General features: G+C 39.6%; 1 protein-coding gene across 2 annotated transcripts in view; it reads right to left on the bottom strand.

The window, feature by feature from the left end:
- DNAAF9 (dynein axonemal assembly factor 9) overlaps positions 1-15,741 on the bottom strand; it is a 160,488-nt gene that overhangs the window by 113,229 nt on the left and 31,518 nt on the right. For both annotated transcript variants that reach the window (XM_044747890.2, XM_070485649.1), the window contains exons 3-7: positions 14,907-15,026; positions 11,750-11,874; positions 10,889-10,985; positions 9,877-9,983; positions 3,030-3,107 (exon numbers count right to left, since the gene is read on the bottom strand). In XM_044747890.2, coding sequence (XP_044603825.2) covers positions 3,030-3,107; positions 9,877-9,983; positions 10,889-10,985; positions 11,750-11,874; positions 14,907-15,026 — 527 coding nt within the window. The remainder of the gene's footprint in view (positions 1-3,029; positions 3,108-9,876; positions 9,984-10,888; positions 10,986-11,749; positions 11,875-14,906; positions 15,027-15,741) is intronic.

The raw sequence follows: 15,741 nt of genomic DNA, 5'->3' as shown, positions 1-15,741 counted from the left end.
AACTGAACTGTTCTTCATTTGTGTCTAGTCTGCTGTTAAACAAATCTAATGAATTATTCATTTCTGATATAGTGTTTTTCATTTCTAGTTCTTTTTATAGTTTTCATGTCTCTGCTGAAATTTCTCATCTTTTCATGCATGCTTTCCCCTTTTCTTTCAGATTCTTTAGCATTTTTATTAGTTACTTTAAATTCCCCATTGGTTAATCCCAACATCTGAGTCTACTTCTCTTCACTATTTACTTTCTTGACTATAGATGAAATTTTCTTGCTTCTTCATGTCTTATGAACTTTTTTATTATATGCCATTTTGCATAAAAGAACAGCAAAAAAATAAAGTACATAATATTTACATCTAGAAAGGTGTGCTCTTTCTTTTGTCAGGCCACTAGAATATGGATCTAAGTCAATTTGATCTATAGTTGATCTGGGTCTGGGTTTTATTGCATTTGTAGTTTGATTTTGTTCACCACTAAATTCAAATATTTTGAGGGTGGGGTCTGATTTCAGTAGAGACTTTATTTAAAGCACTAGGAAGATTCTGGAAATCTCTTTGTGTTTTACAGCTGAGCCACCAGCTTCCTGAATCATTGACAATCTCTCTCTGCTTTACAAGCTGGCTACCAGCTTTTGGGTTGCTAAGGAGTTCTCTTTGCTCTCCAGTCCCCTTGGCTCTGTCTACATAGGGAGATCTCTCTCTATCGTGCTGTCTTGCTCCAGCCTTAAGAAGGCAGTTGCTTATAGTTTGTAAATACCTGGAGTGCCTCCAAAGGGTTGCTCTCAACTCGCCTGCTCCAATCCAGATGATAGCTGAGTGTCAAATGCCTCAAGGGGGATGGTTGTTGCTCTCCTGCCTGGCCCCTAGCCTTTGACGTACTACTCTAAGCACTGTGAAGACCTATGGGATAGAGCTGATGGGTAAGTGCTGACTCACCCACACACAGCCAGTAAAAGGTCTTTAAAAGGTCAGCTGATTTCTCCTTATCCCCATCTATGAGAGATTCCTCTTCCTCCTGCTGCTCCACCAGAAACAAGAACAGCATTCTATGAAGGACTCTACTTTTTTGGGAACCTAGTTCTTTTAGCTTTCTTTGCATCTTCAGCTCTCTAATGTTGGTTTGGTTTAAACTATGATTTTGTTGCTTATTCAGATTGTCTTGGTTGTTACGGTAAGAGTAACGATCTCTTTCAATTTTCTATATACCTAACTGGGAGTGGAAATTCATGGTCACTTTTATTTCTTATTTTGTAAATAGCCAGTTCCTGCTGTCCCCAATTCTCTACTGTTGTATTTTTCTTAGTGATTTGAAAGAGCTCTCCATAGTGTAGCTGGTATAAATGTGCTCAACCATATTTTGGTACAAGAAATATTATCTAACTTTATTATTTCTAAATAAAATTAAATCTGACCTGAGCCTTCACTTTTCAGGATAGATGAGAAGTCCACTCTTAGACAGTAAATGGCTTCCCTCCCCTTCTTTGTGATAACACCTAAGAAGAGTAAGCTAATGGGAAGTCAGAAAACCAGGAAAGGGCTTGGTCACTGTTGCTTCTTCAGCTGCATGATGTCACTGTTGTTCCAGGTGCTCTCCTGAGCAGTCTCTCTTCACTGGCTCCAGAGATGCTTGCAGTGTTCTCAGATCTAGCCTCCATGTGTGACCTGCAGCATCCTGACATTCAGGACACTGAATTCAAGTAGGGCATGGGTCTCAGGTACTTGCTGAAACTCCTAAACTAAGTACTTATCTCTCTTCTTTATCTGTGGTTAAATTTTATTTATCATTCTTGCTTTCTTAATGTCATAAATTTTTGCACTTTCACTTTTTTTCATAATTAGGCTCACCATGGGCTGATGATGATGACAACGATGACTAGATCTTTTCAAAGAACAAAAAGTTCAGGTTTTATTTTTGTTTTATATTCCTATTTAATTAGAAATGTTTAAACAGAATGGACGTTCAATTTTATCAAATGCCCTTTCAGCATCTATGGAGTCAGCATAAATAGCTCCAAGGAGAAAAATTAGTATAGTGATTACATTAATATATTTCCCAATATTAAACTAAACATTGAACCCTTAATAAACTCTATTTCATAGAATATTCTTTTAACATGATGCTGGGCTCTGTTTGCTAACATTTTACTTAAAATATAGGTATTAATATTCACAAGTGAGACTGGTCTGTGGCTTTCATTTTTTTCAGTTACTTTTGTTGGGTTTTGATATCATAGGCAATTTCATTAAAAGGCTGTAAGCTGTTCTCTTTCCATGCATATCTATCCATGGCCACTGAGAGACACTACTGAGCTGCTCAATCAAAGTACCTATTCTTGTAACGTTAGTTTGGTATTGCTCCTCACTGCAAGGTGTCCCACTTATCCTATTTTTTTTCTTCAAAATTCAGATGAACAATTAATGCCTGACCTTCTAATCTAATCAGCAAATTATGGCCTGTGGGCAGGCCACACGTTTTTGTAAATAAAGTTTCCTTGGAACACAGACATATTCATTCGTTTAAGCATTGTCCAGGGCTGCTCTCAAGCTACCACGACACTGCTGAATAGTTTCAACAGAGATGCAGAGCACACAAAACCTAAAATACTACTATGTAGCCCTTTACAGGAAAAGTTTGCCCACCCCTGCTTTAATCCTTGATTCCTTTAAGCCATATCCCATCTTTTTTATCTTTTCATGCTAGAGAAAGAGTACAAAAGGACACCCTCTGTATTGTTTTCCTAAAGTCCAGCTCAGCAGAAAGAATGTTTTTAGATGAAAACCTAAACCCTGGATCAGGCAGGTGGCCTTGGTCTTACCTGAGGTGAGGTTTCCTCAGAGTGGAAGAGGTAGGATCATTTTTCCAGGTCCCTTCCACCCCCGAGGAGTTCAAGACAACCATCAGGGGAGAAACCGCTCAATTCTCTGACTAAAGCAAACTACAACATATCTTGCATTTCTTCAAGTTAAATACTATTAATGGATAATTGAGTTGGATATAATATTTATACATTAAATATAGTTTGGCTCCTTACCTCTGAAAGCAAACTCTCCAGAGACATAGAATCCATCTTGCTGTAGACACTCCATAGATTCAAACTCACATCCTGCAACTGCAACACAAAGGCAAAAATATTGAAATAATTGAGTCAATATCATTAAGACAATCAGAATTATTTTCTAATGTTCAGAAATGATTATCTTGGTGAAAACTCAGTGATTAGAATAATAAATCAAATTTTTATCAAATATATTAGAACCTATACATATTAATAAATGCTGTCCCATTCAAGGAAACTATCTTTTCAGAAACTCTGGTACATCTTTTGAATATTTTCAATGATGCGCATATATATATTTACATACATATACACATGTACATATATACATATATATATTTTTTGCTTTTGTTTAAAATAAAATTTTAATCAAAATAATACATATTCATGGTTGTAAAAATTCAACTAGTACTAACAGCTTGTAATAAAATTTTAATCCCCTACTCCAAGTTTTCACAAACCCCAGTAGCCTCACTCCTCCGAGGCAACTCACTTAGAAATCTTTTAACTTGCTGGTATTACCTCCATATTCTGATAGAAGATGCTTCTATCACTATTTCTTGGTTTATCAATTTAGAAATTAAATACTGACTTATGGCGAAGAGATAGCTCTTCCAAGCCCATCCCTATCCCCACACTTTTTCTACACACACACACACACACACACACACACACACACACACACACTCACACCCCCCCATAACATCATCTAATATCATTATATGGCTTATTGGTTACATCAGTAATTATTATTTATAATATTAAGACCCCATATATAATATTTACTACAGGCCAAATATATACTATACTTCTGTTTTCTTAAACAAATTTTGTTTCCCTAGAGTTACTAATAGTTTCATTTTTTTTCACTTGCATAATTTAAAAAAATCAATACTGAAGTTTTTTCTAACTGTCCCACCCAATTTACTAGTATGCTTATACTAGGGTTTCTCAATAGTGACACTATTGTCATTTGGGGCTGGATATTTCTTTGCTGTGGGTATTCCCCATGCATTGTAGGATGCTTAGCAGCATTCCTGGCCTCTACCCACTAGATGCCTGTAACATTCCCACCGCCCCCTCCCCAACCCCCAGGCCAACCAAAAGTACTTCCAAACATTGCCACATGCCTTAGAAGCACAGGGGACAGCAAAATCATCACAAATGAGAAACCACTAGCTTAAACATAGCAGATAATCTGTCAATTCTTTTTCTTCTTCCTGCTTCATTCTGGTCTGGCTGTTGTGTAAGCTTGCTGCACAACTACAACTTTAACTTTGAGACTTCTCTTTGCTGTCATCCTAGAGCTCTCAGATGATGGATTTGGCTCCATGGATTATTTGTCTGCTCTTTCTTGGTTAATTCCCTTGTTTGCTACAGCACATCCTGCAACAGCTTTCTATGAAAGGATTAATGGGAGGCAAACATTTTTTGAGTTTTAAACTGTCTTTATTTTGTCCTCATGCCTGATCAATACTCACTGATGCTCTTTCCATTCTTTTGGATTCTTTATTCTCTCTGTGCTTCATCTTAGATAGTTTCTACTGCTATGGCTTCAATGTGACTAATCTTGTCTGCAGTGTCTAATCTGGTATTAATCCCATCCAGTGTATTTTTCATTTTAGACATTGTAGTTTTCATCTCTAGAAATTCAACTGGCTCTTTTAAAATATTTCCTATGTCTTTGTTTAACATGTTCAATCTTTCCTCTAGTTTCTTGAACATATGGAATACAGTTATAATAACTGTTTTAATGTCCTTGTCTGCTAATTGTAATATCTCTGTCAATTCTAGGTCAATTTTGGTTGATTACCTCATTATCAGTCATGTTTTCCTGCTTCTTTGTAAACCTGATAATCTTTGGGTGCTAGACACTGTGAATTTTACCTTGTTGGGTGCTAGTATTTCTGTATTCCTATAAACATTCTTGTGCTTTGTTCTGAGGTGCAATTAAGTTACTTGGAAACAGTTTGATCCTTTCAGGTCTTGCTTTTACGAATTATCAGAGGGTCTAGAGCAGTGCTCAGTCTAGGGCTGATTATTCCCCACTACTGAGACAAAATCTCCCTGAGGACTCTACCAAACGCCCTGCGAATTATGTGTTTTTCCCAGTCTAATTGGTAGGAACAGCACTATTCCCATCCTTGAGCATGCACCAGGCACTGTTCTCAAATACTTTCAGATGGTTTCTTCCCTCTGCCTTTGGTAATTATCTTACACATGAACGAGTGATCAATATTCTGCTGAATACTTGGGATGGCAGGGAGGGGGCAGGGGAATCTTGGCAGATCTTTGGAGTTCTCTCTCTGGACAGTTCTTTGCTCTTTAGTACTCTAGCTGCCTTGGTCTCACCAGACTCTCAGCTGCACCTCCTCAACTCAGGAAGTGCACTGGGCTCCACTGGGTACCCCCTCCTTGTGCCACAGCGTGGAAATCTTCTTGAAGTAGTAATAAGTGAGGGCAATCATTGGGGCTCACCTTGTTTATTTCCATCTCTCAGGGAATCACTATTCCTCATAGCCCAATGCCTAGAGTCTTGAAAACCACTGCTTCACGTATTTTGTTTGATGTTTGTTTTGTTTCGGGAAGGAGAGAAATCTGGTTCCTGTTGTCTTATTGTAGGTGACTTATTTTTTCTTCCTGGAAGCTTTTTATGATATTCTTTTATCTTTAGTGTTCAAAAAAGGATAGACAGATTTAAGGTTTTCTTCCTCTCATTCACACTTGCTAAGTGATTTAATTTAAAAACTTTTATTTCTCTTTATTGCTGAAAATGTTTTTTGTTTTTTTTAAATTTCCTCCCTTCTGATATCTCTGCTCTATCTTTCTAGAACTCCTACTTGTCAGATATCAGACTTCTTGGATCAGTTCTCTGTGTCTTCTAACTTTTTTCTCTCTTCTTGACTTTTTTACTCTACATTTTAGAGATCTTCCTAACTTTACCTTCTATCAATTTTAAGTTTCCAGAACTCTTATTTTCCTTACATTAATTTATCACAACATAACACTTATTCTATGGTCACCAACTCTTACATTTCTGTGAGCAACCTAAGGAGAGTTTTGTGTCTTAAGTTTTCCTCTATATCTTAAATTATCTTTGGGTCTTTCATACTCAAATGGTCTTTTTTTTTTTTTTTTAATCTTGATCTTTTTCTTTCAAGGTACAGGTATTTAATCAAATGTCTGGAGATCTCTGGTTGCCTGTTTATATTTTCAAGTGGAGAGGCTGACTGGAAGCTTTATGCTCTCAGCAGATCATGTCAACTACCAGGAAGCTTTTCTTTAGGAAGGACAGGCAAGAGGCTGTTATTCCAGGATCCCTACCTCCTGACATTCTAAATGTCAAAATGTGGAGAGCTTTACTCTCAGGCTAGAAAAGCGACACCAGCCAATGAGTCCTCTTTGTCTTGTCTTATTTTTCAGTTTCTTCAGAGAACACTCACCCACTCACCCCTCTTCCCTGTTTTTCCTAAAGAAGAGGTGGCAGTCGGTAAATACTTGGTTGCCAGTCACTAGGGGGTGGGGTGGGGGAGGCGAAGACTATAACATAACAACTTTCAACTAATTCCTTCATTTTCAATATCACTAATTTCCATAATTTATCCTCCATTTTATTTTCTTCCTCCTCATTGATTCAATCTATTTGGCCTCTTCTTCCGTATTCTGCAACAGCTTTTCAAGTATGTCAACTGATTAGATTTTTTGGGGGTACTGAATTTCTTTTTTTTTTTTGAGGAAGATTAGCCTTGAGCTAACTGCTGCCAATCGTCCTCTTTTTGCTGAGGAAGACTGGCCCTGAGCCAACATCATGCCCATCTTCCTCTACTTTATATGTGGGACACCTACCACAGCACGGCGTGCCAAGTGGTGCCATGCCCGCACCCGGGATGGGAACCGGCGAATCCCAGGCCGCCAAAGTGGAACATGCAAACTTAACCGCTGAGCCACTGGGCCGGCCCCTGATTTCTATTTTTAAATGCAAATTTTAATTCTACTAATGAATTTTGAGATTAAATTCTTTCCTTATGTCATCCATCTCCCTTTTTCATTCTTCTTGCTCTGCCTGCCATATCTCATTTCTCTTTTTACAAACTCCATTCTTAAAAAGTAAAAAAGAGATATTTTTCTCAATTTTTATTTTATTTCCTGGAGAAAATACTTTTTAAAAGCATGCTAATCTATCCCATATCTAATACGCTATGCTCTCTTTCTTATATTTTGTTGAATCTTTTCATAAGTCTTACTCTATCTTGCAATATGAAGATCTTACATTTGACAATAAAAAGGTGAATGAATGCTCACTCTATGGTTACTCTCATTATTCATAAGTTTGCTATTAGAATCCTCCCCTCGGGGAGCAAGTCAATGTAAATGTATATTACTAGGTCACAGTTCCAGCATCTGGAGAGTAAGAAGGAGGAAGTTGGGGGCAGGGAAAGCCCTAGCTGAGGAGCTTCCCTGTACCGCTTCCCAGAAAGAAGATATTCTCTATTTCCATAACTCAGTTTGGCCCAGACTAAACACCAAGTAAATGCTACGTCGGTCTGGCTCCCTTTCTCACGCTGGTACCTACCAGATCACCTTCCACACCACCTACTACACCTATCACAAAACATCCTGAGTTAATGACGTTCTCCTGCATATGGCCATGCAATAAAATAGAAGTTTAAAAAAATTAAGTTATAAACATCTGTAGTTCTCCTTCTCTTAGCCTTCAAAGGAGGCAACAACCTTTCTGGCTCAGGCAGTTATCAGGCCTTTGATATGTGAATCAGAGTGGAGTAGAGAGTAGAAAGGCAGAGCTGATCAGTAGGCCAAATTGCTCCACACTTTGAAGGACCAGGAAGGACAGGGTAAGGAAAATAACTGAGGTTGGGGAATGAGATAGAGACAAAAGGAAAGCATTTGAAAGAATGAAAATTAGCAGCTACGGAGAAGGGCAGGATCTAGAGAAAGAGATCTTGAGAAAAGACTTACAGTAACTCTTACCATAGGATGTGTGCTGTTTCCTCCTCACTGCCCATCGCACTCCCTAAAACCACCACCCCACAGTGAAGATATACATTACCTCCTAAAGGTTTTTTGGAAGGGGGTTTTGTTCCTTTTGGATGTGACTTCATGGTGTGATGCATCTTAAGGTAAGAGCCAGAGGCCTGCCTCATTTTCCTAATGCACTACTTTCCGATGCTAATCTAGCAGCAGCCCAGGCATTAGGAGCACAGGCCTGAATCCAGACTCTCTAGACTGGACCCCAGCCCTGCGATTCACTGGCTACTAGCTCTGTGATTTTGGGGAATTCATTTAACCTCTGTAAAATAGGGATGGTAACAGGATCTACTTGAGAGGGTTATTTTAAGAATTAAAGTCAATTCATATAAAGTGCTTACAATAGTGCCTAAAATATAAGAGGTACTCTATAAATGCCTAGTTTATACAATAGTTAAAAACAAATATTACCATTATTGCTAAAAATTTTAAGCTTCCTCTCTACCTCCTACGGCCTGCCTTCCTTCAAGCCCCTGCTCTTCTAAATTAGAGAGCATGACTTCCTATCAGGGGCAGCTCCCACAGCCTTGCTGATGTTCTGCTACTTGTAGTCAACGTGAGAATACTGTGGTTTGGAGAAGGAGAAGTGTAGTGGAAGCAGTGTGCTCTCTTCAGCCCTACAGCCCATGCTCTTCTACATTACAGGGTCTGCCAGACAAGCTTCCATTCATCCCTGAGAGACGCTGCTACTTCTCAGAAAGAGGGGTAGGAACTAGCCCTGGGCCTTGCTTCCAAAGTTCCCACTTACTCTATCTCTACTAGTACGCCCCCATTTTTAGCAGGTCAATGCTCCCTCTCCCTGGTTTCCTGTGCTGGGGGGACAGGCCACCTCAGTGGGGATCCTATGGAGGCACACGGATGCCTGTGGTGGTGTTACTAACCTACCAGGCCATCCTCCCTAATGTGTACTATGGATGACCCCCTCTCCTAGACTCATTCATTCACTTAACAAATATTTATGGGTCATCTCCTAGATGCAAGGAATATTAAATAAGATACTGTTCTGGGCTGGCCCCACGGCCAACTGGTTAAGTTTGTACGCTCTGCTTCAGCAGCCCAGGGTTTCACCAATTCGAATCCAGGGCACAGACATGGCACCGCTCATTAGGCCATGCTGAGGTGGCGTCCCACATGCCACAACTAGAAGGACCCACAACTAAGAATATACAACTATGTGCTGGGGGGCTTTGGGGAGAAGAAGGAAAAAATAAAATCTTTAAAAAAAAAAAGATACTATTCTTACCACTAAAGCTAACACTTTTATTCCTCTAGTACACTGTACGTACACAAAATTCTGCACTCTCTTTCATTGCTCTTGAATAGTTCTCAAATTATATAAATTTCTGAGATACAAACAACAACTACAAAAAGACTATTTTCGTTCTCAAGGAGCTTCCAGTCCAGAGATCAGGGGTTGGTGGGTGGGTGAGTGGGGGTGTGTGACAGAAGTATATAAGATAGGATGATAAAAGCTATAAGAGGAGTTAGCCTAGGGTGCTGCAGGAGTAGACTGGGAGAATAGCGAACTCAGAATGGGGAAAGGTGAGCAAGGAAGACAGAGAAGAACTCCAAGATGATAGAACACAGGAACTCAGTTTGGGGATTAGCCTTAAACAGCAACTATTTTCCGTTTCAAGTATTTTAACTTGCTCCAGGCTGTTGAGAGGTCACTGCCAGCTTTTCAGAGTGTTATACTAATGTACACTCACACTGAGGGCCCTTCATAAAAACAGCCCAGAGGCAGACAAAAACCAGGCATACTGCTTTTCATACATACCTCGTATTTCATGGTAAAAAATCCATCCCCTCCAATGCCCTCAAGTGCAAAGGCCTGTACAATTGGCCATTTCTCCACTACAAACATATCAAATATCTGCAAGTGACCTAAAGGAATCAAATACAACAACATGTATCAAATACCATCCTGGATATGAGTCTTAAACCTGATCTAATGTGTTTAAACAGGCATCACTTCTCACAAGTTCACCACAGCCTCATCTAGTTAAATAAAATTGAAACAGATGAAATGGTTAGATATTAACACTGCAATACAAAATGAGAGACAAATAAAATTCAGACCATAAATAAGTTACATAAATTCAGATTTCTCTATAACATATTTTTACATTCTGGTTTCCTAAGTAAGTGAATAAGTGAATGAATAAATGAATAAACAAATAAATAAATCAATAGTGGCCTATTACATCTGATTTGCATCACTTAGTGGATATAATTATTAACAGATCCAAACTTGGCTCCTCTCCCTTAAGAAACATAGCCAACCAACTTCCTTAAGGGAAAATTAGCAAATCACAAATTCTCCTTTCTTATAACAATAGTTTCAATGTGGAAGGTTTTTTAAAAATAAGGTATAAGCACTGCTAAACCTGTTGATTTTTTTCCTGTATTTTTACACATCATTTTTGAGCCTCACTTTCAGCATATTTTTAATGGCTACCTAAATTACTATTTCTTACTACCAAGAGGCCCCATATCTACCCTCTGCATACAATAAGTGGTACAGACTAGATGGCAACTATGATAAATGCCTTATCAGTTCTTCTACCTGACTGCAGGTGCACTGCTGTGATGCTGCAGAAACTTCAGTTACGAATACAAGTTTGCATAGGAAAATTCCCGAATTTCATCCTGCTTGATCGTCTGCCTTTAGTAAAAATAGATCAGTGGGTTTCCCAGCTGAATGCCTCCACTTAAATGAGCAGTAGGGACCTTTGATTCACACATCATCCAAAGCAGGGTTCTGAAATGGTTTGCTGTCAGATGCTTACCTTGGGAGCTGTAAGGAATGCCAATTCTGCTACAGTCTCGAACCATGTCCACAAAGCTGGCAATTTTAAATTCTTCAGCAGCTTCCTCATCTTCATACTAAAGAGGAAAATTGGAAGGAAAACAGGCTGTAAGGAGACGTCATGCAAAGTCCCATATTTTCTCTGCATTTTATCAGAGTTGTCCCAAATGACATTTATAGAGGACTGCACCCAAGAGGGTGTGTCCAAAGACAACTTTTTGTGTCCACTGGTCAGAAACACTTTGTCATTCCCTTACCTCACACCACACACAGAAATCAACTCAAAAGGGATCAGACACCTAAATGCAAGAGATAAAACTTGTCCTCAAAAATCCCCCAAATGCTCAGATTGAAAGAAGGGTTCTTGACCCATATCATGGGTCACAATTTCCATGAAATCCTAAATCTCAAGTACCCAATTTAATTTCCAGCCAAACCCCTGAAAAGGGCCCAAAGGAAAACAGAAACAGATATCAAGAAATCTGAACACAGAAATGTCACAAAGCTTATCAAATTCTCCTGGGGCAGTTCTTAGGCACTGGTCCCCTGAAAGAATGGGCCCAAGCTGGTGATAAAGAAGCAGGGCAGGAAGGTAGGTTCACAAGCCTACTACCACAGTCCAATTTGAAGAGTCCCTTTTGTCTTCTTCAGGCACACAATTTATCTATAAGGTAGCTTCATAACGAAATATGAAAAGTTCCACTAAAACAGATAACCTTTTTTATGTAACCAGATTTTGCAATTTGATTTTTTTTTAAGGGCCTCCTGTTCCAGATCTACCCTTTCCTGAAAGAGTATACTTAGACTATCTCTAAGTGCCTATTCTATCTTTTCTCCTCACCTCATTTTCCGTCATGCAGTGGAAATGCAGATTTCTCCAATGTGCCACATAAGGTAACAGATAGCGATAGTTTACAGGATTACAGTACAGATGGACACTATCTGATTTAATCAATATAATCACATCTGTAAGAAAATGAAATTAAAACAAGATTGTCAAAGGTATTTCCTTCAAGACATTTTCTGCCCACATAATCATTAAAATTACTTCAGAGACAATGTAACAAAACTCTAAACCGAAAATTCTTTACTTAGGCAACATGCTTCGAGTGATGGCAGAACACTCAAGCATGGACAGCAAGGATTTCCTATTTCCCATGCGATGCTCCCACCACTGTGTTCCTCTGGTTACGGCAATGCAGGCACAGAATAAGTCAGAAGAACAGCCTTCAGGGTGTTTTGCAAAGTTCAACACAGTCAAACCTTGGTACCAAACTCAGCTGTGCACTTCACTGAAGAGATAAATACCAAATGGAAACTCCACATACTAAAGCCACGGAGGCAGGAAAACAGCACCAAACATGACAAGAGACTGGTTCTCTTGCAGACATCAGTGTCTAAAGCTCTTGGCTGTTGGCTCATCTGGCTGAAGACAACTGTGGGCCCAGGGACATCGCCTGTCAGTTTTGGGAAGGGCTGCTGTATACAGGGGTGAACTCTGTACACAGGAAAGGCTGGGAGGAAGGAAGCAGAGGAAGTAGAGATGGCTTCTATAAATAAATCAGCAGCTCACAGACTTAAGGAATAACCATCAGTGTTGGTAGGTCAAATATATAAAGCAATCCCAATGGTGCATATAAACCCAGATAAACTAACAGGGAGCCATCGAATGGAGCTGGAATATTAAAGCAGTTTGAACACTAAGAAAGAAAGCAGTCATACTTCCAGAAGAAACACAGAGGCTCCATTCCACGGCTCCACAGAAACCAGAGCCATTAAGCCTCCTCTCTAACAAGATGAGGCTGGGGAAGCTGCTGGCGGAGGTGGCTGGAGGTGAGAGAGGAGCACAGTGGCCTGGAGCTTCTGAGGCAGCAGGTTTAGGGCAACGCCAACACAGTAACACAGTGTGACAGACCATAATCTACGAAAATATAAGACAAATAAATGTCGACTGCAGCTGACCACAAAGGTGGGTGGTCTCTTGAAATAAAGCTCCATGATGCTGGCCTTTCAAGCCACTCTGAGCTCCACACCTGGTCAGACCCAAAGTGTTCCAAGGAACACACTATGGAGTAGCCTCTTCACTGTTAACTGACTCTCGGGTAAGTGCTGGAGTCAAAAGGGGGCAAGGGAAGGGGGAATCTGGCTGGTCTTCCTCACACAGGCCCTCTAAAAGAGCCCTGCCCCGAATCCCTTGTACATCGCCTATTGAGGAGTGAGAGGTCTGATGTCACTCGGAGAGCCTGAGGGCTTCCTTTGTAGCTTGTACTTTACACTAATGTGTAACATACCACAAAGAATTAGGATCCAATAAAAGAAATGATGTAACAGCTACTAAACCTAATAAAGCATTCTCAGGATGTCATAGGACTGCTGGCATCACTATGAACGAAGTTTAACAGAGTACACAGTCAGGTAAAAGAAGCAACCGTAAGAGAACTGGAAGAACATGTAAACTATTTTAAAGGTTTCTTTTTAAAATAAATCCTTTGTTTTGGCCTCTTTTCCTCTCATATAATTAGAGATTAAGATGTAAAAGCATAAATCTGGTGATATCAGCTATCCAACTACTTGAATTTAAAATATGAATTTGTTAATTTGGAAAATCATGCTCATTTCAGAAGCAGTCATTGTGCCAGGTGACAGCATAAAGACAAAGATAAGCAAAAAAGTACACCTTTGAGGATTTAAACTATTTCCTTAATTTCAGTACTGTAATGTCCTTTGCAACCTTGGCTTTGTGAAATGTGTGGCTGGTATGAGCATTTCTTTTTATCTCTCTCTAAATGTGCTGCCAAGAGAATTCTTTCCAAAGCAGGAGATGCTGTACAGTGTAAGGCAATCGTCAAAATCAAAATCTGAATCTAAATTTGAATTGAAAAAAATTTAAAGGAAGGAATAATTTCAGCCTGCACTTCCTAATAAAAAGAAAATCTTTAATCAATCTGTAAGGATAGATACTATTAAGGACTTCACCACAGAAGAATTTTCACATCCATTAGACCAGAGCTCCTCCACCTCAGCACTATTGACAGTTTAAATCAGATCATTCTTGATTGCAGGGGGCTGTCCTGTGCACTGTAGGATGTTAGAAGCATCCCTGGCCTCTACCTACTCTGCCCATTTGTGACAATTAAAAATGTCTTCAGCTATTGCCAAATGTCCCCTGGGGGGTATAACTGCCCCCAGTTGAGAGCCACTGCATTAGATCCACAGCAAAATTATTTCAACACCAGATGTTTGCTTTCAGGTGTCCCCCAGCTGCTTCACAAGAGCTGTCTGTCTCTCACTCAATTTATCTATTTCTGTGTCTCCTGACCCGTCTGGCACACAAGTCATGATGCTAAATATGTGATATTAGAGATAGCTCCTGGGCATCAGCCCGCAGCAGCATTAACACAGGGTGAGTGTCTCAGAGCTGAAGAAAGAGGAATGTAAGAAGAAAGCCTGCATTGTAGTCATGGGCATAGTCATGAATTAAAGTCACACAGAAAACAATTCCCAAAGACAGAGCAGGACAAAGAGCCTTTGTTCCTAAACTGAAGATCCACATCAAGTCTTCCTTGTAGGAGTAGCCTGCAGGCTCATCCTTGATTCACAGCTGAAAGTGCTTTCACAGGACAATAGCACATAATCTGAACATCCCAGCATGTAGACGCAGTGGGCAATTCAGAGGAAAACTAGTACTTTACCAAGAAGCTATAAAGAAAAAGTGATATTCACTTTTTTCTCTATAGCTGATTTACTCAGTAAACATATTCTGCAAACTACTTGTGGCTAGTCTCTTACCATCCAGCAGATAACCAACAGGAGCACATTACTTAATGTATCAGCAAAGAAGAAATGCTACTTTTCATTAATAAAAAAGCAAAAATTTACTAGGGCTCCAGGCTATTTTAAATTTGATCATATTTTTCCATAAAAAGACCAGGAAATAGGATTCAAAGAAATAAATCACCTACTCCTCTCTCACATAAAATTTACCAATATATACTTACCATCTAGAACTTCTTCAGAAAATCCCGTTTTCTCAAAATCACTGATATTCTGATTGTACAAACCAAACAGAAGATAATTTGCCAGCTCTCTGCAGCCTTCGTTGTACCTGCTATCGATTCCTGCAAAGCAAAGAAGGCTCTAATCAGTTGTACTGTACTATGGTGAGCAAATGAGCCCCAATAGTTTGCCCCTGCTCAGCAAAAACCTGCTGGTTAAGTCACAGGCAGCAGCTCAGAGCAGTTTTGTGTCAGAAACTAAATTAATCAACTCTCTGTGAAAGAAGCAGGTCTCAGCACAAAGTACCTTTACTGGGATTCAAGATCTATACAGTTGAGACGATCAAACAACACAGATTATTGAAGCTGTTAACTTCCAAAGAGCAATTCTTGAGGATAGAAAGAACCAAAAAATATAGTGCAAGTCCTGCCATGGGTGGTTAAAGATTTTGGAATACTCTCAGTTGGAACAAGAATGGGCATCAGAAAAATATTTACTTCTCAAAGTGACCTTTAACAAACCACGTGGGATCAAATAAAGGAGGACTAAGGTGGTTTGAAAAGAGTTCAAAGTAAAGAAGAGGACAAGTGAATGGAACCACAGACATCCATCATTTCACAAATATTTATCAGGCCCAAGCCCTAGCGCTGTGCTGGAAGCTGGAGTGTGTGGTAAACATGCCTACAAATGGCCCTCGTGAAGCCTACAGTCTGGTAGGGTTAGGTCAGAGACAAAAGGAAATTAAAAAATACTGCCTTCACTCTCAATGGCATAGGCATACGTACTACCTGCTTCCTCGGTATCTGTGAAGGCCTAGAGCTATGGCTTGGGACAAGA

Source organism: Equus asinus, chromosome 15 (genome assembly GCF_041296235.1).
Source record: "Equus asinus isolate D_3611 breed Donkey chromosome 15, EquAss-T2T_v2, whole genome shotgun sequence".
NCBI lineage: Eukaryota > Metazoa > Chordata > Mammalia > Perissodactyla > Equidae > Equus > Equus asinus.
Note: the sequence above shows the minus strand (reverse complement) of the source record. Positions and strands in the feature narration are given on the sequence as shown.